At 41.8% G+C, this 27,976-nt stretch overlaps 1 protein-coding gene across 2 annotated transcripts in view; it reads right to left on the reverse strand.

Annotated features, from left to right (window-relative positions):
* Positions 1-27,976, reverse strand: part of NRG3 (neuregulin 3) — an 873,187-nt gene that overhangs the window by 53,735 nt on the left and 791,476 nt on the right. For both annotated transcript variants that reach the window (XM_072995066.2, XM_072995065.2), the window contains 2 exons: positions 15,248-15,350; positions 932-1,058 (listed from right to left, as the gene is read on the reverse strand). In XM_072995066.2, the coding sequence (XP_072851167.1) occupies positions 932-1,058; positions 15,248-15,350 (230 nt within the window). The remainder of the gene's footprint in view (positions 1-931; positions 1,059-15,247; positions 15,351-27,976) is intronic.

Consider the following 27,976-nt stretch of genomic DNA (forward strand, 5'->3'; position numbering starts at 1 on the left):
AGGTAGGTAGGTAGGTAGGTAGGTAGGTAGGTAGACAGATATTAATGTGTAATTTTCCACTCCTCAAAGTAGCTGAAGACAGTGTCAATGGTTCTCTTGCCCATTTTTTCCCTTACTTATGTTCTGTCAGGTACGTGAGTCTTGAAAAAAGTGACTGACTCAATGTCAACCAGTGAGGTACACTCGTAAATAGTGATTTAAAGTTGGGTGTCTCCGAACCTAAATCAGCATTGCCTTCACCAAAAAACAAAAAACATAATATTGCTTTGTATTTGGGTGAGAAGTGGTTAACAGATTTTTATTTATTTATTTATTTTTAAAGAAGGTTATGGTATTTTTGTTGCTTGGTGCTCTGAATGGTAGTAAGTACATGAGGGGATCTTGTAGACCATCCTGACTGATGACATTGGTTTGTCAACATTCAGGTCAGCTTATGCTGTGTTTAACCTGGCATATTTTTCGTGCTGGTAAAGTGAGCACAATATTGCAAGGCAATGTCAGACCATTTCCTGGTATTTTGAATCATGGATAGCAAAGTACAATAGCGAACATTCGTAAAACGGAGGGGTTTTTTTGCACTCAGCTTCAATAAGAGTTGATACATCAATCTCCTCAAGGCAACACGTAGCTCTGTACCTTCCAAATTTCTTAGAAATCCTGGAGAAATCCTAGAAAATTGCAGATCTAATCAGTAGCTGGCACTTAGTAGCTGGAGTTTACCACGACAGAATAGCATAAAGATCCATTTCACACTGTTTTAATAGAGTCTACGAGAAAACTGTAATTGCTCTCTCTTCTCTTGTTTTGTCCCATAGCACTACAGGTGCAAATCAGTACCACTTCTTCTAGAGAATATATATTTAAATCTGAATTCATCAATATGAATAATTCAGCCAAACTATTGAGGATGGAAGTTGGCAAAGTTACTTACATTTTGCAGCTGGACTCGGCTTTGTGCCCTGGTTTGTGATTTTGCCATCATGCTAGAAGCATTAAGGCTGTAGGTTTTCCCATTCTGTGATTCTTTCAGCTGTTCCTGAATAAGTTTTGCCTGTTTTCTGTAAAGAAGAGAAAGAAATATATGTTAATCAAGTAACGTGCCTATTATTCTAAATATTCTAAATTTTCTTGCCCACAATCTCAAGTTCTCATTGATTCCTGATAACAATTTCAAGTAAGCAAAGACAAATCCAGACAGGGTGAAATTGCGTATTAGAGTGATGTGGAATTCATGCCTGCACATCACATGGTTTCCCACCCTTTCCAGCCATAGTTCTGTTTTTTTTCAGGTGTATCAAAGTATGTAATGGGTTTTCTTATCTTCACTGCTGCTGTCATTAGAGGAAGAGAATCTCAAAATGTAAAATGACAGTTGTAATATCTGATAACTGTGATCCTTATCATCTTTTATAAAGGAAATACAATTTGTGTAGATAATCTTCCAGCAACAAATTCTCATAAAATACACCAACTTGATAAGGCAGAAACAGCTGGGATGCTGGGTATCTATTTAAACATCATTTGTAAACTGGTATTTCTAAGCATTTGTTTTTGGAAGCAAGACAGATCTAGAGATTATGGTGCTAGGAGGAGGATGTGCAGGGGGGCCTCCGTGGGCTGTGGGATACCTAGGGTCCGGAGCCTGGGAGGCTAGTGGACTGAGGAGGTTGTCTGACCATTGGCCAGCTGAGGCCAGGTTGTCTTGAGGACAGCACAACTTCAGAGCTTGGGACATACCCATTTAAAGTTGGAGAAGAGGTCAGGTGGGACCCGAGCTCCAAAGCACGATTCTGCACTACAGCAGGCCCCTCTCCCCTCTCCCCTCTCCGAGATAGGAGGGTTCAAGTTCACTGTTTAATAAAGTTGTGGCCCTTGTTTTCAACGCATCACCTGTGCCTTGCCTCTTTATTCTGGACAGGATAGGCAAACGAGTAACTCTGCTTGGTATAAGAAACCTTGATTATAAATGGTGACTATGAAATACCGCAAAAACAACAAAAAGAGATACACTGTGTAGTCACTTTTAAATTTTCTCTGTCTCTCACACAAAGACACACATGTTCTTTCTATTCTTCTATTTCATTGTTTTTATTTCACAAGATGCATGTTTCTCACAAAGACCTCTGCCAACAATGTATAGTGGGGGTTGGCCAAAAGATAATTTGCCCAAAGGCAGGAGACAATAGAAGCCAACAGGACTGGCAATTGAATCATACTTCAGTCATACTATTTTTTTCTGGTGTGGGAGAGGGTAGTTTCTTTGGTTGATTTTTTAAAATTGTTATTTTGTTAAAGATGTATCTTTTGATGTTTTTGGTGGGGAGTGTTTTGTTTGCTTCTGTGTCAGCTCATCAACCTTGAACCAGCTACCTGCATCTATCAGGAAAGAACTTACTTTGTGAGATGAAGCTTGACTGCAGTATTGCAGTTTAACCACTGTGCCACCAGGCTGGTTGGTTAGTTGGTGTAGTTAGTTGGGTAGAGCTTGGGGCATTTCTCTCTTGCTCTTGCTAGAGAGTGGGGGGTTTCTATATGCTAGGACACCAGTGGCTGGCTGCTTCCTTGCCTTTTTTCTACCGTGCAGCCTATGCCCAGAGGGTATGTTGTAGTGGGTGAGGGGGCACTCAACTCCTACTGTTATGTCAAATGCAGAAATCTGATGTCATGTTTCTCATACTCTGTTGGTTTCTTGCTTGACCCTCTGCCCCCTTGCGTTTTTGGAATAGCATTTAAGAGTTGTCTGGAAATTTTAGGTTGCAAGAAAACATGAATGGAAAAATAGAAAAAGAATGGTCCAGAAGAGGCTTTCCTTTTGTGTAGAAAAGAAAAGACCAGTATGTGAGTTACAGGGAAATGAAAGAAAATGAGAGAAACACCCCCACAAAAAAAAACAACATAAAAAGTAATATGAAAATGTTCATCATGCATCGTCTCTAATGTTATCCAATAATAATCCCATATGTGTTTCCATAATTATGTATTATGGGTAAAGATAAAGGACTTGAATGCATGTTTGACCTTTTCAGTGACACATTTGTGTTATTACATCTAGTTCCACTATAAGGTAAGATGTTAGATGCTACCTAGTAATGCATGCACACTTCTGCAGTAAGGCTATGCATGCCAAGAGAGTTTATTGGTCTATGTTTCCTCTGTCTTTTCCAAGTACTGCACCAGAAAGTCGATATTTACACTCACTGCGTATCTGAAAAATAGGTTTGGGAATTTAATGGAAGAACTCATAGAGGGCAGTGGGAACAAAGACATAATAAAAATCAGCTTTACTTGCACTTTGTTGCCTCTGCACATAATTCACTGGAGCATTGGTTACCTTTTAAAAGTAAAAGACTTGTAACCTAAGTGAAGATACACTCTAAAGCAATTAATTAATTAAGCTAACTTCACTTCCACAGTTATGCCCTTTGCCAGAGAAAACTGGTGACTCACTGGCAAATGTTATAATGTAAGAATACCGCTGATATTCCTTTATTAAAAAATTCTGAACACTGTATCTTAACAAAGAACCTTGTATGATATTTTGAATACGTGAAGAACATCTTTGAACAAGACCAATTAAAGAGGCCCACTTATTCCTTTTCTAGTCCCCCAAGTATGATCACAAGAATGATTATATGTAATAAGCTATAATAGCTCATTCTATTTATGTCATTAGTTGTCAAGATTAAACATTATGAAGGCGCAATGCAAATGTTCTTCTAGATCCCTTGTTCTAAAGCTGAATTCCCATCCCTGAAGCAAGAATTTGATCCTTCCTATTTTCACTAACTTCTTTCTAGTTTGGCAAGGATTCAAGAGAAAAAACACACTTGTAAAGGCAAATTGTTAATTGTTAATGAGTGACTCCTCCACAAACAGGCACCTACAATGACCAGTTTAAGAGCTGTAAGTGTGAGCAACATCTTACTTCAGAGCAGGAGCAGTCCACTGTTTCCACTCAAAACTGGAACAAGATTGCATATTAGCCATACTAGTTTGTGGATTCTGGGAGTTGTAGTCCAAAAAGCTAATTTTCCCCATCTTTCTTTAATACATACATATTTCCACAAATACACACCTCAGCATACATTTTCCTTTTTACAAATTTCACTAGAAAAGTGACCGCACATGAAGGCAATGATTCAGTACAGAATCAGTATTGGACTGATCTTCAAATGGACAGGCCGGAAGAGAAAATCTGTCCCTTTTCCTTTTTCTAAATTTTAATTTATGATTTTAAAATTCTTATTGTTTGTTTGTTTGTTGTTTAGTTCCGGTCAGAATCAAAATGAGACAAAATGTTTATCCCTTCTTGTTCTGGAGGAGTTTGGAGTAAAGTCAAAATAATTTCATTATGATTGATGAGTGTAAGGGCTTCGTTGGGTTAGTAGGCCACCATCAGGAAAGCTAGGACTAAACTTTGTATTCTCCCAGGGGTTCCTGAAGCCATTTGTGAAGCAGACATTTATTTTTTAAAAACAAAGAGCTTGGTGTGCAGGAGGTGAAGTTACTAGTCTATTGCCAGAGGAGATGAGAGCCATTGTGTTGCCTGAACTGAAGGACAATATTATTCCTCCCCATAAATCCACACATGAAGAAAGGGAAGACCAACCATTGAATCTTATGGCAATGAAAGTTATAGGAAAATTTTATAGGAATGGAGGTTATAGGAAAGAGACTTTTACTGTACCTGAAGCAGCATGCTAGTTGAAGGGGAACAGAGCAGGTCACTTGGATTGTGCAGTTCTTTCTACTCACTCCCTGTCCCTCAGTACCTGCCACCTGGTATGTCTGCCTCACTCTCTGAAATTATAAAGCTATCCCAAGATAAGGGGAAGAGTCAGGCTCTCAGTATTTTTTATACTCTTTATCAGTAAACAGATTTAATATTGTTGGCCGTGTGTGGGAGTTATACTTCACATGGGTCTGTTCCCTTCCTAAAGAGGGCCCCAGTGGCTAAAGCTGCCTCGTCTCAGAGTGCTGGCTGACGCTTCTCCAGGTCACCAGAGAGATAGGCAGGCCTCCAGTCAAGCAGTGCTGGAAGGGCAGAAAGCTAGATCCTACTGGGTCTGGTGGTTTTAATACCTGGGTATCCATCCTCCCCCTTCCTTCAACTGGTACCAAGATTTACTGACTCAGTCTGGACGTGTTCATATGTGTATTGTACACTGAGTATTTTTTTTAATGAGGAAATCCATGCTGCGTCTTGTGGAATGATATGAAAAATGCCCACTAAATTCCTTGCCATCATTAACTTAGGCTGCTGACATAGCAAGGCAATTTTGAGATCTTCAAGATTCTTCAACAGAAGAATAAGATACGGTCCTTTCCTTTTCTCTTCTGGTCAAGGTCTCTGCAATTTGTACAAAATCTCTTTACACAAAAATAGTGTCCTCTGAGAAACAAGCACAAATATAAAAAGCACAGATGGATTGGGTGATTGCTCAAAAACACTCAAACAACCCATCCAATACTTCTAATTCTTGTTAGTCCATGAAACAAAGCTGCAGCTACCATGGTTCTGCACAAATTGCATTCTTTACATTATCTCTAAAAAAAAGTTTTCTAAGAATGCAAAAAAGTCTCCACAAAACCAAAATAACATGTCTCACCTTCTTACATCTAAGGATAACTCTTTTTTGGCATATTTCTCTGTCTCGCATACGATAGCAATTCTTACTGCTCTGTTGTCTCTCAGACACAAGCATTGTGGTCAGCATCCTGATGCTAAATGAAAAGTGGAAGAACAATTGCATCCATGTTCTGCTTGCTTCTTGTTGTGTGACCAGTTTGTGCAACCAATCTTGAAACCAGTGCCAGAATGGGCATTTGACAGGGAGCCTGTGATCACTCTTCTACTGTTTTCAGGCAAGAAAATACTGGTCATTATTTTGGAGTTTACATAACAAGGCTCCTGACTGGTGACGTTACAAGGGCCCACCTCCTACTCACAGATTTTTACTGTGAAATCTCAAGGAATAAGGAATTGCTGACTTATGAACCCTAGGCTTAATATACAGCTGTAAGTATTCTAGTTGCCTAAGCCTATCCTCAGATCATGCAGCTTTAAAGTTCAATCTTGGAGTCACAAGCTGTCATGTTTGTAGACTTATGCTGCACCTATTCCAATGGTTTGTGTCCAAATAAGAGGTTCATATATTGATTGCCTGAGCATTTTTCTCTAATCAGTCTATGTCCAAGTTTATGTCTGTGCTTGTGAAGGAGTGTTAGAGGAGAGTGTCTGTCCCCTGAAGAAGAGAGGGCTACAGACACACCCGGAGGGGAACAACGTAAGGCAGAGAGTAAAGAGAGAGAAAGTGCGGGAGTGAGTGTGCGAACACGAGAAGGCGGGACGTTTGAAGTAAGCTTGGTGGAGGAGGGAGTGAATGTGATAGGCAGAGAACAGGAGCTGTCAGTTTGGGAGGAAGACATAAAAGAGAGTGGCGAGCGCCACTATGAAGTAGAATTAGAGCTGTGGAAGAGGAAGAAGGAGCTAGAGAAGCTGAGGGAATACGAGAGGGTTAAGATTCAAGAGCTGTTAAGAGATTTTCCTCACCTGCGTGTGGGAGGGCTACTGCCTTATCTGATTCCACAAGGGAAAGAAGAGCTCTACATACAACCCCTGGAATGGTCAGTGGTGGTATTTCCAAAGAACCAGGGGCGAGGACGAAAGGTGATCCGTCCAGACGCGAGACACAACACCCCACCTCTTGAGGGCGACTGGGCAAGGCACCCATGTTGTGGGACCATTTGTGCGGTGAGGAGTGCCCTCCTGAGGAGCCCCAACGACGCTGAGAGGTTTGGTCCTGCACCTCTCTAGTTTCAGTTGGTGAGAGAACCACATCAGAAATGGACAGTTTCGGCTTTGCCAAAACTAAGTTTACTAGAACCTTTTGTTGAGAATGTTGAACCATTGGATGTTAATAAAACAGAAGTTGTTAGAGTTAAGAAAACGACTCCACTTCTTATTCCTGATTTGGATGAGGGACCCTCACCCCCTGCCTGTGAACCCATTCACAGTGCTGTTATTTCTGCATTTCTGAGTATCCAGGAAAAGCCCTGATCAAGCAAATGGAGAAATGAACATGGCAAAGTGAGGTCAAAGACTGAAGAAATTTTGAATTTTGCCATGCCCTGATGTACAGACAGGATGAAGGGGCTTCTGGGCAGAATGCCAGTATCTGCACAGATGGGCACTGTGCTCTTCTTTTCTCTTCCTTCTCCTTCCTTCCTTCCTTCCTTCCTAACCCTACAAATGCCTGGGGAGTACTGCTTTGTCCCACTGGTTTCTTCTCTTCATCCAATGGTTATCTTGGAAATGCTCAAATAATCCAGATTTGGCTATTGTTTCAGCATCCAGGCACATACAGAAAACATCGCTACTGTTTCAATGTCAGTATTTCCCATCAATACAGACATTCTGGACTTCCACATCCTTCCTGTGTCCCCCTTCTCCTTCACTCCAGATCAAAATAGCAATGCCAAACTAGAACACCATACATTGTCCTTCATGTTTTTGGAGCTCTGTTAATAAGGGTTCATACCACAGGTTGCCAAGTTGGAAGAAGTCTGCTTCTATTTCAAGTCCTTGGTACATCTGTTTCCTAGACTCTTCACCAGTACGTGTTCCAATAAATATTCTTAGGATCACAGAACAGCCATGAAATCTACCTGAAATTTATGTTGCCTTCGTCATTATACTACTAACATCAAATTATTTTGAGTTATGCATTCAAGGGCTTAACAAGATTAGAAAGGAGAAATGAACGCGGCCAGATCAAATGAATCTTCATCAAGATTTACTGTTTCAATGTTATAATGAATTCAACATTAAAATGGAAAATCAGCTGCAGAGAATATTTATTTGGAGAGTTTCATTGCAAAAATCTTTTTCAAAAAGGGGGAGCCACACTAGTCTGTAAGATTGAGATTGTATATTTTATGTGCATTTTAATTACATCTTTTAGCAGGATATGCACTTTGCATTCTGCAAACATAGATGTGTTGCTGGTTTTCACTGCAAGCCTTCCCTTGTTTCCCAATCTGAAACCAATTCAAGTGTCTATCATTGCAACCATGCATAGCTCGGTTTCTTTTATGGTGTAATCAGGGAAGAGAAACTTTGAAATGTCCAGGGGCACACAGGCATCCCCTATGAATGTTGGTGGCAGGAAAAAAAAAGATAAAATAATAAAAATAATTTTAACCAACAAAACACAACAAAACCCTGGTGTCTTTTGCCCTCTAGGAGTTGTGGGGCAATTTTGCCACATTTTAGGCTTTCTGGCCACTTTTAGTTTGGGGAGGGAGAACTCTTTTCCAGAGCAAAAATATATCTATTCATAAATATTTATTTATTTATTTATTTATTTATTTATTTATTTATTTATTTATTTATTTATTTATTTATTTATTTAACTTATATACCACCCACAATACCCAAAGGTCTCTGGGTGGCTTACAACAATTAAAATACAATTAAAATATATACTCTAAAAATTGCCATCAGGACACACAGTTGATATTATTTCAAAAAATTGGTTTTGCTCTTCCAATACATTTTTAGGTCTTTGCAGAGTCAGCCAGATTAATCCCTTCCTTTTGTCCGTTTTGTCTATTCAATCCAGACCTGAGTACACAAATTCAAATTAGCTTCCCAGAGTCTCAGGTACATGTATTTCACATCATCTGCCACCTGACACTGTCGTTGTGGTCATATCATCATCATCATCATCATCATCATCATCATCATCATCATCATCATCATCATCATCATCATCATCAAATATAATGAAAGATGGCTGGAATGCAAGCTCGGACCTTCCACATGCAAAGTATGTTTTCTGCCAGTGAGGTCCCATCTTTCCTTAAAGTTTATCTTCAAATATCTCGTGAATTTGTCTGAATTTGATAGCATTCATGTGCTACTCTCAGCATTCACCAAATTTTCAACATTCAGTGTAGCACACAGAAATAAATTACCTGTTTTATCTATGTATACTTATGTATTCCACTATCTTATTTTTAAAAGTTGTGATTCACTCTGAGACAGACAGGGACAGGCTAGAAGAATAAAATGATAAGAGCCACTGATAGCCCAGGAAGAATTCAAAATGTTTCTGCTAATAACTGAGTCACATTGAATTCCATAAGACTTACTGCAAATTAGGTGGGTATAGGATTTCAGCCTAAACATCTGAACTGTTGCACATTCTGCCATAACTAAGTGCTAATGTATCAGAATGCAGAAAAGGTCCAATTCACATGACATGGATTTATGACTCAGTTCCTCTACAGATGATATCAAGGCACACAGCCATAAAACATTCCAACAATCTAATCCTACACTGTATTTCTACTCCATATTGCAACTCAGCTTCATTAATTCATAATTTCCTACCTGTTGATATATGTGAGTACATTATTGCCTTGCCAGTTTAACAGACATGAAACTGGTATGTGCACAATGTGTGACTGGCAGACTGTGGCAAAGGGAACAGCATGAGCTTTGTTTTTTGTCATTCAATGAAACCAGTTCAATGGAATTGATGATGTGCAACTAAATAAAAGAAAATATCTGACACAATGCTTTCCAGCATCTGATTATTCAAAGATGCAAAAACTGAGAATTGCACTATCGGTAACTGATGGAATATGTTCAGGTTGTACAATACTTATTCATGACATCCAAGAAAATGAACTTGCTCCTTTGGAATAAATATCTAGAACAGAATACAATAAACAGATATATAGTCATCCAATACTTAACCTTATGGGGTTTTTTTGTTTGTTAAGGTAATGTAGCTAAAGTTAAACACACATCATTTAAATTGGTTGGGGATCCAGAGTTCTCATGTGGAAATCTCTGGTCACAGGATAGGAAATGGAGGGCGAAGTCATTGGTTCCTCATTCCAATGCAACCCACTTATGTACTTCCTTGGAAGGATGGAAAATCCTTCCTGCCAATGTGACATAGAAAACTGGAGGAGAAAGTGGGAAACCACTGGGGGAAAAAAACCCTTTGGCCTTTCCTCCAAAAGGAGCTGTGTCTGGACCTGAAGTTTGTGACCTGAATAGAAACTATTGTTTCATTCATGAAAAGGACTCTATGGATCCAGATTTATTTATTACAATGGAGAATAAATCATATCCTAAAATCTTTCCATTGAGATCAATGAGACTTTGTTCAGTCAAGGTCCTTCCCTGTATTGTTAGCTGTGGAATGTACATTTGTCTTGTCCTTACAGGTATCTGGTTGCAGAGTTAAAGTTTGGGTGTTTGATTCTCCATTGTGCCTCCTGGGGGAAAGGCTAGAGATGATAAATGACTCCCTTCACCCTTCTTGTATCAGTTTTAATTGGCTACGTAGAAATTAAGGTACTAGCATGTGCTTCTCTCTTCCTCCACTTTTTTGTTTTCATGTGTTGATGTGGCGACACCAGTTACACTGCTGCAGGTTTACCAAAAGGATGTTTGTGAGCAGAAATAAAATCCTCCCACCCCCTCTTGCATTTATCATGCCCAAAACTGATGATGCTGTGTGTTGCCCCATGGTAATTTATCACCATTAGCTCTCTTAAGGGCTAAGGATTTCATCAAACATCATCCTATACAATCAAGACTAAATTGGAGTGTCACCAAAAGGGCAGAGGGTGAGCTGGATATGAATATGTGTGCCCCTTATCTAGATACGGGAAATGTTGGGGACCTAGGCCACATTTTTAGACAGTGGTGCCTCGCTTGATGATGTCAATCCATTCCAGCGAAATCGCTGTTAAGCGAAGTTGTCGTCAAGCGAATTTTAAAAACCCATTGAAACGCATTGAAAACCCTTCAATGCGTTCCAATGGACTAAATACCTCATTGTAAAGTGAAGATCCTCCATAGGACAGCCATTTTCCTCTGCCTATATAGCGAGGAATCCGTCCTAAAGCATAGCGGGGAGCCATTTTGCACAGCAGGCGGCCATTTCAGAGCCGCCGATCAGCAGTTTGAAAATCGTCATCTAGCGAAAAATCAGTTCCCAAAGCAGGGAACCGATCATTGCGAAGCGAATTTTTCCTATTAGATCATCATTTTGCAATTGCAAAAGTGATCACAAAAAACTCATCATCAAGTGGTTTGGTCGTTTAATGAGGTAAGCGTTAAGCGAGGCACCACTGTATTTCTCAGAGCAAGAAGGGAAGAAGGAGGAAAGAGAAACAGGATGAAAAGGGATTGGGATATGAGAACCTAAAGTGCTGTGTATTGGCACAGGATGTAATATTCATCACTAAAGAGGGATAAATAGCAAGTGCAGCCTTGTAACTACAGTGAAAAATTGAAGCTTTGCCCCAAGGTATCAAAACGTTTAGAGGGCACCAAAATCTAGAAGCGAATCTAGATTGTTCAGATTAAAGGATTACTTTGGTGAGTTTGGAGTATGGCCATACTTTGTCATGCTGTGTTTGAGTGGCATGCACCATGAAGTCACCAAAGGAATCTTTTCATTAGCAGCATTTTGCTGCTGCTGTCATTCCTGTTGCAATGCAAAGCTGCAGAAGAACATTTCAGCAAAACATTATTACAATTTTTTAAAAAGTAACATCCTGCCCAACACTGCTTATAATTATGGGACCTTGCTTACAGTAGCAAAGAAACATAAAGTGACCATAGAAGAAGAAACACAGTAGTGGAGGATGGAAAAAAAGGATTAAATCCTCTAATCTGCTTCAAAGAGAGTGGCTAGCTGGAACCCTCAACAGAAGCACTCCTTTAGCAATAAATCAGGTCCAAACACACCATTGCTATTCACAAAGCTGATTAGACTTTCCTATATGGCAGAATGCACTAGCTATTTACCGGTACACCAGACAACAACTCTGACCTTATGTGGGCACGTGCAACTACTGTACCTCAATATGTTTTCCTAAACTTGGAGAAACATTTTGGACTAATGTTAAAATTCCTGAGAAGTTGTGTTTGAGGAAGAAGTTCTAAATTGGCTTTGTATGTCAATTTAGGTACAAATCACGGGCAACCTAGTTATAAGTCATGATTTGGTTTATCTTTGTACACAAAGAATGCTTTTGTAAGTTTCATCTCCTGACAAATTGCTGAATTTGGCAGGAAGTGTCAGAGAGAATTGCCACTTGCACTGTCCTGTAATGCTATACTATTTTAAAACTAGAAGCATTAGATGGGTTGTCTGCATCTTTTTGAACAACCAAACAGCTTTTGTGGGCTCGCAATCAGTATGCATGTATGTGTTGTCTTTAGCCTTGGGAAGTGAAAAAATGCTACAGGCTTTTTGTATAAATTGCACAAACCACAGTAGGGAAAAGTGCTTTGTATCTTAATATTGCATTGGAGGTGAAATTTCTCAAGTGGGAGGGAGCTGAGAATCTTTGGTAAAATATTTTACTGCATGAAGACAGCCTCATTCAGCCATTAACAAAACACTGGTGAGGTGGGGTTTTTTTTTGTTTTAAACATTTCTGGAGCACATAAAATCCCCACAGTTTTGCTGCTCTTAAGTCTTTTGTCTTTCTGCAAGAATCTTTCTAGGTCTTTAACTGAAGAAGAGACAATGAAATTGACTTCAAATTCCACTGTATGTGCAATTGATAAAGCTCAAACTAGTCATTAGTAGCCAAGATAATCCATATTATTGTATTCACAAACACCATGTATGGATGTGAAAAACTGGACAGTAAAGAAAGCTCACAGGAAAAAAATGTTTTGTTTGAAATGTGCTGCTGGAAAAAGCTTTGTGGATACTCTGTACTGCCAGAAAGACAAACAAGTGGGTCCTAGATCAAATTGAGCCTGAACTATCTCTGGAGGCCAAAATGATGAAACTGAGGCTGCCCTACTTTGGGCACATCATAAACAGACAGGATTCTCTGGGGAAGACAATAATGCTGGGAAAGGTGGAAAGCAACAGGAAATAAGGAAGACCAAATGTGAGATGGATTGACTTTCTAAGGGAAACCACAGGGATGTTGAAGACAGAACATTTTGTAAGAACTGAGCAGGGATGCTGAAGACAGAACATTTTGAGGATTGCTCATTCATGGGGTCACCATAAGTTAGGGGTGACTTGATAGCACATAGTAACATTATTTTAACCATGTAGTTAGTAGTAGAAATCAGCACAAAGCACTTTGTGCCATGTCATCCAAGCTGTTGGTATGTTCTTTCCCCGAACTGAAGCTGGCTCCCTGACTGACCTCCGGGGGGCAGGGATTCCTGCAGCGCCGCCTATGAGTGGGCAGCTGCTGGAGGAGGTGGAGAAGGGAGGTCTGTGCTCCTGCCAGAATGGAAGATCGCACAACAGAGAGCGGAGGAGCAGCATGTGCCAGCAGGTCAGCGGAGGAACGGGCCAGGGGGTGGGGGAAGTGAACATGCAGCACCTCAGGTGCTGTGCCGATAACTTAGACAACACAGCACTAAGTACTTCGTGTCCATCTCTAGTTACCAGCAATTACTGGGTTTTTTAAAAAATTACTGTTAAAGCTATAGGCAATATATTCTGCATTTCAACAGAGCCATACGATACAGGGAAGGAAACTTATTACCCTTCACTTGCTAGCTGTTATTTTAATCAGAACCTCCTCAGTACATGTAGCAGTTAGCACTGGCCAGGCAGGGATTGGTGGAGGGAAGCAGAGTTTGAACGTAGATGATTGGGAGTGATGTAGTTACATCTACATAGTTACTTTTTCAGGAATGAGGTAGGACTATGTTACATTTAAAAACCAGTAAGATGAGTATTTACAAAATTACTTTAGTAATGTTTACTAGTTCTTTATAAGTTACTTTATAAGGACATGTTGAGCTATTTTAGAGGTGTTTAGGCAGGAATTCTTCGTTAGGCTGTTCCCTTGTCTGTCCTAAATAGCATGAAAAATATTGTTTCCTGTTTCTGCAAGAACTTCCAGAGTGAATTATTACAGGGCCACTAGGGGGAATGGGAGAATATTTCTCTGTTAGCTTATTGGTGACACTTACAATGTGATAATAGTACATAGCAGAATAAATTATTGGTGCAAACAATGAATAACATGATGTCCCTTAAAAAAAAAAAGCAAATCTTTTCATTAGTGCTACTCCCTCTGTGTGTGTGTGTGTGTGTGTGTGTGTGTGTGTGAGAGAGAGAGAGAGAGAGAGAGAGAGAGAGAGAGAGAGAGAGGGCTTTCTGGAGAACTGTGACTATTTCCAGTTTGCTTTTCTCTACAGTATTTTTAAGCAAGCTTGTTGCATTACAATATGCTTGCAGCCAAGTCTTATGGAACGTCCAGAGCTTTTGTGTGTGTGTGTGGAGGGAGGACTAAAACTTCCAACATGCTCTTCCCCTTACAGCCAGCAGTCCAAAACAGTGAGTTTTTTTTAAAAACACTTCTGCAAATTTCTGGTCTGTTACAGAGAGCTGTAATTCTTCCAGACCCCAGGAATCTGTAGCCCTCCAAGTATTTTCAGATTCCAGCATCCAGAAGCCTCAAGCAGCAGGGCTAATGATCAACACTGATGAAAATTGTAGCTCAGTAAAATCCAGAACCAACCAACCTAAAGCATGCAAATGTGAGTAGATAAATAGGTACCACTTCAGTGGGAAGGTAAAACAGCGTTCCCTAGTCATGCTGGCCACGTGACAACGGAAACTGTCTTTGGACAAGCACTAGCTCTACGGCTTGAAAACGGGATGAGCGTTGCCCCCTAAAGTCGGACACGACTGGACTGAAAATGTCAATGGGAACCTTTACCTTTAACTAAAATCCAGAAAAGCACAGATTCCTTTCTCCTGCTATAAATCTATCATGAATCACATTGGATCCTGTCTAACAGGTTGCAAAGATCATCAAGTTAGAAATTCATTTGTTTTATCTTTCTCAAAATCATCTTCTGGTTGTTTGGCATGGCTCATCCCCAAGACAGCTTTGTAACTCAGGCAAATATGGTGATGTCTTTTTATAATTGAACTGAGGAGTTTACTTAAATGTGGGCAGGAAGAATAACCATTTCACACCCTTCCCATTGATTGGTGCTTCTGCATATCAACTTAGTGAAAGGAAAATAAAACTGTCAGTGATGAAGATGCCAAAGATATTTGCTGCACATCTGTTTCTCCCACACCAACAGAAAAAGGCCCCTGATACTTCTCCTTTCGCTCATCATAATGTCATGGATTGAATAAATTGTGCAGAAGAAACACTAATGAACTGAAAAGGCATAGGTAGGACAGGACAGAGACTAGACAAAGGCTCTTACTTTGTTTTGAAGTAGAACGCTGCACAGATCATGCCCACTATGACTATGCCAAAGACGATACAGGATATAGACAGCACCTGTCGCTGGTAAACCTCTTCGCTCTCTGTGGATAGTAAAATTGAGAATTATAGCAACATTAAATAGCAACATCTAGAAATATGGGGGTGTTTTTAAATGTGTGAATTAATATGACATATTGTTCCCATGGAGAACAGGAGGTGTGTGGTTTTTTGACATTGTTAAAAAACATTGTTAAAAAGTCACTGACTTAGTATGTTACAAGAGGCACAGGGCTGTTGCCTGACATAGTAGTGGATTCTTCTTTAAACCTCACCATGAATAAAAGGGAATGTTGCAAGTTGAAGTGCCTACTTGATGCCTGTTTTTGTATCACAGACATCCCAGTGGGGCAGGGAAACTAGTGGCATGACTATGCCATTGTCATCACATGATAAGCATTCCAATACTTTACAGAGGAATCAGAAAAACATGACACAGGGTAGTCACATTAAGGAGCAGCCCAGTACCTCTAATTTATACACAATTTCACTCTCAATCACTTATCCAAATAATTGGACTTGATGCTTCTAGCAAAGAAACAAGGTCTCACAGATTTCCCTTTAAGTAGCTCTGTGGATCCAGAACAAATTCATTAGGAAACCCAAATTTAAGGTGGGTGAAATGCCATGAGTTAAAGCCACAAGCATCATGCAAACAGCTTCATTTTTGGTGGTAAATTGCCTCATGGGGTAGCATAGATATTGTCTGCCTCATGCCAAGGGTGCACTGTGTTGTGCCCCAATTACCTGTTGCACACCAAGAGTAACAGAGCAACTTGATTCACAACAGACTTTTTTGTGACGATTTGATGCCAAACCTAACTCAGGCTGCATTCCACGGTCACAAAATGACAGTAAGATTTTGAACAATTACTCGATTTTCCAGAAAGCAATCCAAGGACTACCAGGGGTCAGAAGCCTGGTAAGCAAGAACTATTTCTGAAACTATTCCTCAGGTGTTTCACCCTAAGTACTGTGGGGAACTGCAGAATTCGGTCATATCCCTCTGCCTTCCCTCAAAATACAATGTTGTAGTCCTTTTCGTCTCCTCCTTTGTTGCTCACTTTGTGGTAATCTTGTCCCTAGTCCCCACACTGTTCCTCAACATACAAACAACATAAAACAGTGAAAGATTTACAGCACTGAGAAGAAAAGAACGAAGCCAAACCAGAAAGAACCTCTCTAGCCTGGCAGCGTGGAATGACAGCCAAAAACTTTCTAGAGTCTCTGAGGTAATGAACTGCACAGGACATGACTTTCCCTGGGAGTTGATTTCCCCCCTCTTTTTAATTTTGTTTTCTTTTTTTGAAGCCACGACCTTCAGTAAACATCATTGTCAAAAAATTAACTTGAAAGACAACAATAGGATGGACACTTATTGGTCAGAGAAAACATCCTAGATCATGTCGGCATGGCCACTTGACAATTAATATGCAACGAGGGCACTGCACTACAGACACTAATCAATCATCCTCTAAGTTATATATTTTAAAGTCAAAGGCTTTCTTGATCCACCAGTTAAGTGTAAAATTGGCTGGATTATATTGCTACTCATTAACATACAACAGAGGAATAAGCCTGGAGAAGAAAAAAAGAAATGTAGAAACACTGGTGGCCATCAGAGTGATAAGTGAAGAAATATGGTTCTGAGATCCATGGTGCATCTGATTGTTTCCCAATTCATTCAAACTGGGGGATGGGTCTACAAGTACACAGGATTCTTTTTTGGACACTGATTGGTTTTTAGTGATAGGCTAATATAATGACTCTCTTTCTCTCAGAAAGCTAGCTTTTCAAGAACAGAATTCAAAAAGAAATGTTCATAAAGGGCTCCCTTTCTATTTTTTATTTTGTAATTGAAAAGATTGTTAGAACGGCTGATGAATGAGTGGGGGTCTAGCTACCGTTTTTACTCTCATTAATTTCAGCAGTTAAGATTTGAACCCACATTTAAGTCTCCGATTAAATTCCAGAGAAAAAGAGGTAACCATAATTCTTCGAGTGGTCCTCTGTGAATTCACATATATGGGTCTTGTCTGCGCCTGCACTGACATTCTCGGAAGATTCTAGAGCTAAAAGTAACAATTTTATGGTGTGATTCCCTCATAAGGCACATGTTCCTCCCACCCACCATTCCCCTCAGTTCCCAGAATTTGTCCGCCGGGCAATAGAGGTATAATGAAATTAACATACCCGTGACGGACAGAGGGGAGGTTGGGTGGGTAGTGTGAATTCATAGAGGACCATTCAAAGAACTATGGTTACAGGTAAGTAACCTCTTTTTCTTCTTCGTGGCCTCTGTGAATGCACACATATGGGTGACTATCAAGCTTCACTCACCAGCAGGCAGGATGTCATGGTAGGAACGACGCTAACACAGCTCTACTGAATGCAACATCATGGCATGCTCTGACATCTAGCTGGTAGTGCTTAACAAAGGTTGAAGGTGTGGACCATGCAGCAACATGACATATGTCAGGGATCTCAGTTCCGCGCTGGAAGGCAACCAAAGTGGACAGTGCTCTGGTTGAGTGAGCTTTCAGGTGCTCAGGTGGGGACTTCTCTGAAAGTTGGTAAGCCAAGGAAATAGTGCGAACTATCCACCTCAAAATGGATTGAGAAGAGGCAGGAGCTCCCTTATGTGGGCCATGGAAACAAAGAGTCTCTTAGTTTTTCTGAAGCCTCTTGTCCTGTCTATATAAAATGCAAGGGGCCTCCTTACATCAACAGTGTGGAGCATGTGCTGTAATGGAGAGGATGGAGACTTAAAGAAGGATGGTGAGACAATAGGTTGATTGATGTGGAAACATCAAAGGCAGGAAGGAAACATCAAAGTATAAAGTGACCTTGTCAGGGTGAAACTGGAGGAAGGGTGGATCAGATCAGAGGGCAGCGAGTTCACTAGCCCTCTTGGCAGAAGTAATAGCTACGAGAAATGCTGTTTTAAAGGTAAGTAGCTGCAGGCTTGAAGACGACATGGGCTTGAACGGTGGGTGCATCAAGGCATTTAGTACCAATTGAACAAACCATTGAGGCACTATACGCTGAGGTGGTAGATGAACGTTGTTCAGTCCCTTGAGGAATTTCTTGATCGTAGGGTATGAAAACAACCTTGTAGATGGAGAATTGTCTGGTTGATGGGCAATGATGGTGGAGATACATATATACCCTCAAGGAGGATAAATATAATCCAATTTCAAAAAGATGAAGAAGGAAGGAGAGCAAAGTCGGCAGGGAAACAGGTATGACAGGTAGGTTATGTTCATTGGTATATCTGATGAAGGATTTCCATTTATTCTCATGAAGGGATCAAGTCAATGGTTTACGGGCTCAATCCCAAATGGCCATCACTTTGGGAATATCCTCCAGGCTGTGAGACTGAGGGGTGTCAGGTCTGGGTGGAAAACTATCTCTTGATTGAGCGTCAGGAGATCTGCGAGGAGGGGAAGAAGAAACGAGTCTGTTGACATTAATAGGTGAGTGAACCAGGGTTGCCTGGGCCATCTCAGTGCTATGAGGATGGCATTCACTCTGTATTGTCGGAGTCAGATGATCACCCGTTGGACAAGCGGTATCAGTGGAAATAGACAGAGGAAATTCTTGGACCAGTCTACCATGAAGGCATCCCCAATGGAATCGCTATCCGTTCCATCTCGGGAGCAGCAGGTGGGACATTTGCTGTTGATCTTCGATGCAAAGAGATCGATAGAAGGAGTGCCCCTACGACAACAAAGTTGGCAGAACACGGCATTGTTCAGAGACCATAAATCCCAAAGGTGGCAAATCAGAAAATATAATCTTGTACCCATGGGCAATGATAGATAGAATCCATTTATCATTTGTTACATTTTGCCAATTGTGGAGAAACAGGGCCAACCAAGTTTGGAAGGGGATCTGGAGAAAGTTGGAAACGTTTGGTCAATATTGATTACCCTTTCTTTGGTGCTTGGGAAAGGGTTACCATTGACTACGGGGACGAAAGGAAGGAAGAAGCGGTTGTGGGGTTGGAAGAGATTTTTCTGAATGTTGAGGTTGATATTGCTTGTATGGATGAAATTGTTGATACTGATACTGAGGCTAAAATTGTGGGAATGATTGGTCCTGTACTGAGAGCACTGAAATCCAGGAAATTGTTGATATGAATAGGACTTTGCAGTCTTACACATCTTGTGGAAGTTTTCCATAGTTTCATCAGTTTTGTGGTTGAAAAGACCAGTGCTGTCAAAGGGTAAATCCTCAATGGTTTCATCAGAAATTATGGATGATCTAAGCCATGCATGCCGTCGAATTGAAGTAGAGGAGACCAAAGTCTTAGAAGCAGCTTCTGCTGTGTGTCTGGCCACAATTCTCTGGTGTTTAGCAGCAGCTATGGCCTCAGAATGAGGATTAAACAAATCTATTTTTATTGACTCCGGCGCTGTCTCAAGAAGGGGGAGTCCCCTATTCCAAAGGTGATGCTGTATGCCCCCATTGTGGCTTGATAGTTGATATTTCTCAATAAGAAGTATTGTAGAGAACAAATCCTTCTACCCAAAATGTCTATTTTTCTACCCTTCTTATTCATACGGGTGACTTTAGATTTGTTGTGACCTCTAGATTCCATTATTATAGAATTTGGTAAGGTGTGTTTATTCAAAAATTCAATGTTGACACCATGAATTTTATAAAGGTTGTCAGTTCAGTGTGAGATCTGCATCATAGAGGGAAATGTATCCCATGTGTCCTTGGTAAGTTTTAAGACAGACTTATTAAAAGACAAACTGATTGGGGGGGGGCCCTCTCCTGGATGATATCATCGAACACAGGGTCTGCCTCTGGCGATGTTAGTTCTTCTGTGTTGAGTTGTAGTGCCCGAGCCATCCTGGACACAAATTGAGAATAGGAGGAAAATGAGGGAGAGAAGGGTTGATTATCCCTGGTATCATCCAGGAGAGTAGGAATGACAAAAAGTAACAGATTGAGAATCATCAGGAGTATGAGCCAGGAGATGATGATTATCCCAGATGAGAAAGGTGAGAAGAGGGTTCATGGTGTCAAGGCTCTTGGACATCTACCGATTCCATTACTTCAGTCATAGCATGTAGAGACTGTGATGGCATACAGCAATCATGTTTCTTCGACGTTGATGTTGATCTACATCATTTAGTAGAAGGTTTATCTGTAGTTGATGCCAAGACAGCCGGTACAGATTTACTGGAGCAATGTTGGCTTCTAGGTGACGAGGGTTGGGAGTGATCTGATGCAGAATGAGCTCGTTTCTGTTGGTTGGAATGGGATCACTCAAAGTAAGATTGCCAGAAAGAGGGATCAAAAAACTGGTATGGCATCATGGGGAAAGGAAAAAAGTCCCCACATGGTGTCGGCCCCTGTGGTGAATTATATCTCCACTTCTCCATGTGTTTTCTTGGAGGAGAAGGTGGAATGTCGGGATCGGAGACCGAACTTTCAACTGCCTGCCCTGATGCAGGGTTGGAATGGGCCAAGGCGGGGCTGGACGGTGGCACAGCTGCAAAGAAGCCAACATTTGATGTCATGCTTGATGTCATGGCAGAGGCTGTAGTATGCCAAGCCTCGTCCCGATCTGAGGCAAAGTCATGGGCATCTCTCGAAGACTCCTCTACGATAGGTGAGGGTAGAGAGGGCTGAGGGGGTTCAATGCGAGAAGACTATTCCCATTTAGATTTTTTTGTAACTGACTTCAATTTTTTTCTTCACAGAGAGATCATGCATCCGGGTAGATGGTTTATCGGAAGAGGATGATCTCTGTTTGGGAATGGGATTAGTTCATTCTACTGGCTCCTTGGATGGCACAACGGATGTCGCTGATTCAGAAGCAGACTGTCCTGAAGGGAGCCTTTCACGTGATGAACTGGGGATCTTACCACGCCCATAGACGGAGTAGGAGGGTTCATAGCCACTTGCAAAAGGTAGGATCTCAGCCTCTGTAGTCTCTGTTTAAGTGCTGGTCTCGTGAGGTTCTTACAGGCAACACAAGAATGCGTCGGGTGTTCCTCACCCAGACAGAAAAGACACTTGTCATGACCGTCTGAGAAGGCAATTTTGTAAGAACAAGAAGTGCACCATTTGAAGGGTGCAGGAGAGGCCGTAAGAGGAGGAATAGAGTAGGAAGACGTAGATGGGGGGGGGGGTGGAGAATCAAAAATGGTGGGAAAGGGAGAAAATACACAGTGAAAATGAAAGGGGTAAAGCTGATTAAATCCCTAAAGAATAATTAAAGAGTGGAAAGATCAATGAGAAAAGAGAATAGCTAATAGCTCTGAAAAGGGCTGCTTAAGGAGCTCAATTTTCCCGGAGAACTGTACAGCTTGGTGGAAAAAGGAACTGAGGGGAATGGTGGGTGGGAGGAGCATGTGCTCGTGGGGGAAACACAACATAAAATTGTTACTTTTAGCTCTAGAATCTTCCGAGAACATCAGCGCAGGTGCAGACAAGACCCATATGTGTGCATTCACAGAGGCCACAAAGAAGAACCATTCCACAATCAATGGCAAAAAGTTTGGAAGTGCAACAAAATGTAAACTTGACAAAATTCTGCAGTTAATTCTCATGGTCTGATTAATGTATCTGAGTGTCACAAGCACACACATATCCCATTAATACATTACATTAATTTGTTATGTGTATATTTAAAACTGTAGTAAGTTCATCCTTAACAAAGATAAGGTGTGAAGAGGTCATGGGAATTAACTGGAACTGAAGGCTACTCAATATTTTTGAACATAATTAAATGCCTCAAATTAACACTCATTTTGAAAACAAAAAACTTCATGGATAGTATCCTGCTCAATTTACTGCACTCCCAGCTGCAAATGCAGATGAGGCTACAGTGATGCAGTCTAGTTACCCACCTAGGTAACCAGCCTTCTTGACATCACTGCAGCTGTTTATGCATTTGCAGACACATGTATGGCAACAGGATACTGGTTCCTCTTTCAAACCACCCACCCATACACCCCACATAAACACATTCAGAGTTTCAGAATCACAAATAGCAATTTTGATGTAACATTGGAGAATCCAAAAGTCTCTGTTAAGGTTCAGAAGCAGTTACCTGTATCTCTCCCTCTTGTGGGGAGGGGGCGCACGCATGCATGCATGCATGCACGCACGCACGCACGCACGCACGCACGCACGCACGCACACACACACACACACACACACACACACACACACAGAGAAATCCTGCCATGATTCTCGGGAGTCTGCGTGCACCAAGCCTATAGTGACAGTGGCGGTTTGTTTACCAGGGAGGAATGAATGAAAAATTACACTTGGGCTTATGCTACAAACAGGATTTTGTAGCTAGGTGGACAGACAGATGATATTTTACATATAGGTCAAAATCCTGTTCTGTAATTACACCTCAGGAAGGCAAATAGCACATAGCTCACAGTTGTTTCACACTGATAATTAATGGAGTTCCCACCTGCCTTTTCTGGAGCTCATTAGTATAAATTATATACTACTTATATATACTGTATATAAGTAGTAGGTGGGCAACTAGACTGCAGAGAGAGAGAGAAAAAAAAAAGAGAGAGCTATCTCTGGTTATTTCAGCTCCTGCCTTTTCCAGGCCTATCTAATTTATTGATGACTGGAAAAGAAATACCATTAAACCGAAGAACATTAAGAAAAAATGGGAGAACTTTGGAATGTGTAGACTTAATGCCCTAATGCCTCATATCATCTACCATCATTCATTCACTTTGGAATTATTATCTGCTATTATGTTCTATAACTGCCACTTCAGGAACAATGTACATTAGTTCTGCATGACAGAGGAAAGCAGAAGTTGAAATGCCTTTCAGTAGCATTTCAGTATTTCTGTTTCATTAGTCACTCTAATAAATATAGGCTATAAATGATTAAATATACCCTCCTAGGATACAGAACAAACTTATATGAAGCAGTGTTCAATGTTTTAAATATCAAGGTATGTGAGTATGCAAATAATATACCCACAATGACATTTGTGAAACTTGCTGTTACATACAGCACTGATGTTACCTGTCTGTCATGGGTTTGGAGGGAAAGTTCCATCCTATGGGGAGTGGAAGGCGGGACATCATGAGGAGGGGCTGTACTGTATATATATGTGGAGCGTGTGTGGAGAAGTTTAGACGCTGGAGGAGAGCTGAGAGAAGAAGCTTGAGTGGGAGTCTGTGTGTCAGACAGGGTACTACTGTGTGTCAGTCAGTACCAACCTGATAGGTTCAGGTGTCTGTATGGTTAGCCAGAACTGATAGGTTCAGGGTCTGTGCTTCAAGTTAAGTGTTCTGTGTGAACCAAACTGTGTGTATGTATGATTGAGACTAAGCCACGTTACTGTATCTTATTCACTTGATCCTTTTATTTTCCCTGTGTGTTATGTAAATAAACCTTGTTCTTTTATTTGTTTAAAAATCCATCCCTGGTCTGTGTGACTTCTTATAGGGAATGGTTGGTGGCAGCTTAGTGAAACTGTGGCATATCCCAGTAGGTCTGGGTTTGTCACATTGATTGGTATCCAGCGTGTGGGATACGACTGGTCCAGTTGTCCAGTGGTCCAGCAAAGCCTTGGCAAGTGTGCCCAGAGCAAGGGGGGTCTAGTCAGGGACAATCTGAGAGCGCGTAGGTAATCTTCTAGGCGTACCTCACGGGGAGGTGCGCTAGTGGAAGAACGTGCCAACTGGGGACTAGATTAGGGAGCTCTGAGGCAACCTGTTTTGGCGGGAAAAAGCTGAGGCAAAACTGTGTGAAGTAGCAGTGATCTAGCCTGTCTGCTGAGAGGCCTAGCAGAGGGGGGTAGACTCTGGCTGGCTACAGTTGCAAGTTAGTGCTGAAGAACAGCAGCAATCTATAGAAAGCTGGTTCTGAGGCAAAAGAGAAGAAAAAAAAAGTGGTCGTTTTATTTTGAGGCTTGACTTTTGAAAGCAGCCTGTTCTGGGGGGGGGGGATTATGCCCTTGACTCGAAGCCAAATGGCAGAAATGGGTGAAGTGAAAGACCCCCAGGTTGACCAAGGTTCTGAGGATGAATTTGGCTCAGTGCAGGGTGACAGCACGGGAGAACAGAACCCAGAACTCAGGAAAATGCTCATAGCCCAACAGCATGAACTGAGGATGAGGCAATTTGAAATGGAGGAAAGATTAGAGAGAGAAAAAATGGAGGAAAGGGAAAGAGAGAAACAAAGACAATTTGAATTGGGATTAGAGAAAGAGAAAATTGCTCTGGAAAAAGAAAGAATGGCGTTTGAGTTCAGAAAATTGGAACTGATGAATCAGAACAATAATAACAATAGGGATTCTGAGGGAGGCCAATTGTCTAAAGCTGACCTGAAGAAATTCCCTGTGTACCACAAGGGAGATTGCCCTGAGGTGTTCTTTTCCTTAGTGGAAAGAGCGTTTGTGGACTTCTCAGTAAGGGAAACTGAGAAGATGACCATTATGCGATCTTTAATCAGTGGCAGCCTGGCAGAAGTCTATGCAGAGATGCCAGAGGAACTGATGAAAGATTTTGCAGAGTTTAAAAAACTGGTGTTTGCCAGACATGGGATAAATGCAGAACAGCTGAGGCAGAGATTCAGGTCCCTCACAAAGAAACCAGAGCAGACTTTTACCCAAGTGGGGGCCCAATTGATGAGGCTGCTAGAGAAATGGCTATCTCAGGAGGGAACAGAGACCTACCAGCAGCTCAAAGACCTGATAGCGCTGGAACAGTTCTATTCAGTTCTGCATGGGGAACTGAAGTTCCAGGTGAGGGAAAGGAAACCAAAATCTGTGGCAGAGGCGGCCGAGATCGCAGATTTTATTTCCCAAATAAGAAAGCCCTTAGGTGCTGAGGGGAAATCGATAGGTAAACCCAAAGAAACCTACAGCAAGTACTCTCAGGGACCAGGGAAAAACCAGCAAGGGGGAGGGGCCCATGGTGAAGGGAAGCCCTCAGACATGAAACCAAGACCTCAGATTTTGGAGGGAAAACCAAAACAAGACGAGAAAGACTCAAAATATAGCAGAAAATGTTATTTCTGTCAGGGAAAGGGCCATCTAATCTCAGAGTGTGAGAAATTAAAGCAGCTAAAAGGAATTGTGCCTCAGGATTTGAGTGGAACCAAGCCAAAAGCTGTGTTCTGTGTCCAGAAAGAGCAAAGCTCCTTGTCACTGAGGAAGCCTGTTGCCATGGCTACTCAATCTGGAACAGTGACATCTGCTGATCAGGCTGAGGAAAATGGTCCTCTTGTGGAGGTCAGGCGCTGCTTACTTGTGAGAACAGATTCTCAGTTGTTTGAAACAGCAGGGGTGGACGTAGGAATACTTGACCATCAGTATCGGGGGTTAAGGGATACTTGTTCCCAGGTGACCCTGTGCCATCCAGATATTATTCCTAGGGAGTATATAATCCCGAATGAGAGCATAAAGGTGGCAGGGATTGAGGGACAGGTGATTTCGCTGCCAGTAGCTGAGGTACCTATGAACTTTCAAGGCTGGAGGGGAGTTTGGCGGCTAGCGATTTCATCGACTCTGCCAGCAGCCGTGCTCGTGGGAAATGACCTGGCTGAACATGTGAAACGGGTGCTAGTGATTACACGTTCACAAGCCACCACGGGGACAGTTCAGGGGGGTACTGATGAGCCCGAGACGGAAGCAGGTGGGGGAAGTTCCGAAGCTGTGGTGGAAACCTTAACCACAGACAGCCGATTTGGCCAAGAGCAAAAGGCAGACACCACTCTCCAAAAATGTTTTGAACAGGTGACAGACGCCCAGCTAACACCTGAGACCCCAGTGAGATTTTGTGAGAGAAAGGGGATTTTATATAGAGAGACCCTGAGGAATATCTCAAAAGGGGGAGATGGGATCAGAAGTCAGCTAGTAGTACCTGAAAAGTATCGCCCCATGATCTTACAAAGGGGGCACTCTGACATGTTTGCTGCGCACTTAGGGGTGAACAAAACACAGCAGAGAATCACACAGAATTTTTACTGGCCTGAAATAGGGAAGCAGATCAAAGAATTCTGTAAACAATGTGATGTGTGTCAAAGGCAGGGGAATAACCGCGACAGGACCAAAGCAAAGTTGTGCCCTTTGCCTGTGATTGACACTCCGTTCAAATGCATAGGGGTGGATATTGTGGGACCTTTGCCCAAGGCCACAAAGAGGGGGAACAGGTTCATTCTCACCATTGTGGACCATGCCACGAGGTACCCTGAAGCCATACCCTTGACTAACATTGAAACTAACACAGTGGCAGATGCCTTGGTGGGGTATATGTCCAGGATGGGATTTGCCTCAGAAATAATCACAGATTTGGGCGCATCGTTCACATCGAAGCTCATGAAACGCTTATGGCAAATCTGTGGAATTAAGCACAAGGAAACCACTGCCTATCACCCTGAAAGTAATGGGTTAACGGAGAAGTTCAATGGGACTCTAATGCGCATGATTAGGGCTTACTTGGCAGAGAATCCAAACAATTGGGACCAGAAGCTGCAATCCCTTTTGTTTGCTTATCGATCAGTGCCACAAGCCAGTACCGGGTTCAGTCCGTTTGAACTTTTGTTTGGGAGAAGGGTGAAAGGGCCCCTTGATTTGATCAAACAAAATTGGGAGCAGATCACCCAGGATGACCCACAAGACGTTGTGACATATATAGACTCTTTAAGGAATGACCTAAAGAGAAACCTAGAGCTAGCAGCAGAGACCCTGCAAGCTCAAAAGGTCAGAAAGAAAGCTTGGGATGACCAGGAAGGCAGGGAGAGGCACTTTAACCCAGGGGAGGAAGTGCTTTGGCCTAGGCTCTGCAAAGAAAACAAACTGCAGCTGGGTAGCCCAGAAATAAAATACTTGGGTCACATAGTAGGGGGAGGAGTGATAAAACCCCTAGAGGCCAAGATAGAAGCCGTTCGTGATTGGCCCAGACCCAACACCAAGAAAAAAGTCAAATCATTTCTTGGGTTGGTAGGCTACTACAGAAAGTTCATCCCGAGGTTTAGCGAGATTGCGGCTCCGCTGACCGATCTGACGAGGAAGAAGACTGATGACCGCATCCCGTGGACCAGCGACTGTGAGGAGGCGTTCCAGAGGTTTAAGGAGGCCCTCATCAACTATCCAGTGCTGCGTGCTCCAGACTTCGACCGGGAGTTCATCATCTACACCGATGCGTCTAACAGCGGGGTAGGAGCAGTTCTTTGCCAGGAGGATGAGAATGGTGACCAGCATCCAGTGTCCTACCTGAGTAGGAAACTCCAGAAAGGTGAGAGACATTTGGCAACCGTGGAGAAGGAGTGTCTGGCCATAGTCTACACGATCCAGAAGGCCAAGCCTTACATCTGGGGAATACATTTTATTCTGTGCACTGACCATTCACCACTGCAATGGTTAAAGACAATGAAAACCCACAATAGTAAACTTATGAGGTGGGCTTTAAACCTGCAAGACTATGACTTTGAAGTGAAGGTGGTCAGAGGGTCAGTGAACTGTGTTGCTGACGCCTTGTCAAGAAGACCCGAAGAATGAAGACGGCGAAAGAAACATGGACTATGTATATATGTTGGTGACCAAAGGTTAAATGTACCTGTTTTTTTTTTTGAACTTGGTTTTTATGAATAAAGGTAACTTCATGTATTGAAAATGGTAAATGTTTAACTTAGAGTGTAAGTATAAGTAAGTATGATA

Source organism: Pogona vitticeps, chromosome 3, assembly GCF_051106095.1.
Source record: "Pogona vitticeps strain Pit_001003342236 chromosome 3, PviZW2.1, whole genome shotgun sequence".
Classification (NCBI taxonomy): Eukaryota; Metazoa; Chordata; class Lepidosauria; order Squamata; family Agamidae; genus Pogona; species Pogona vitticeps.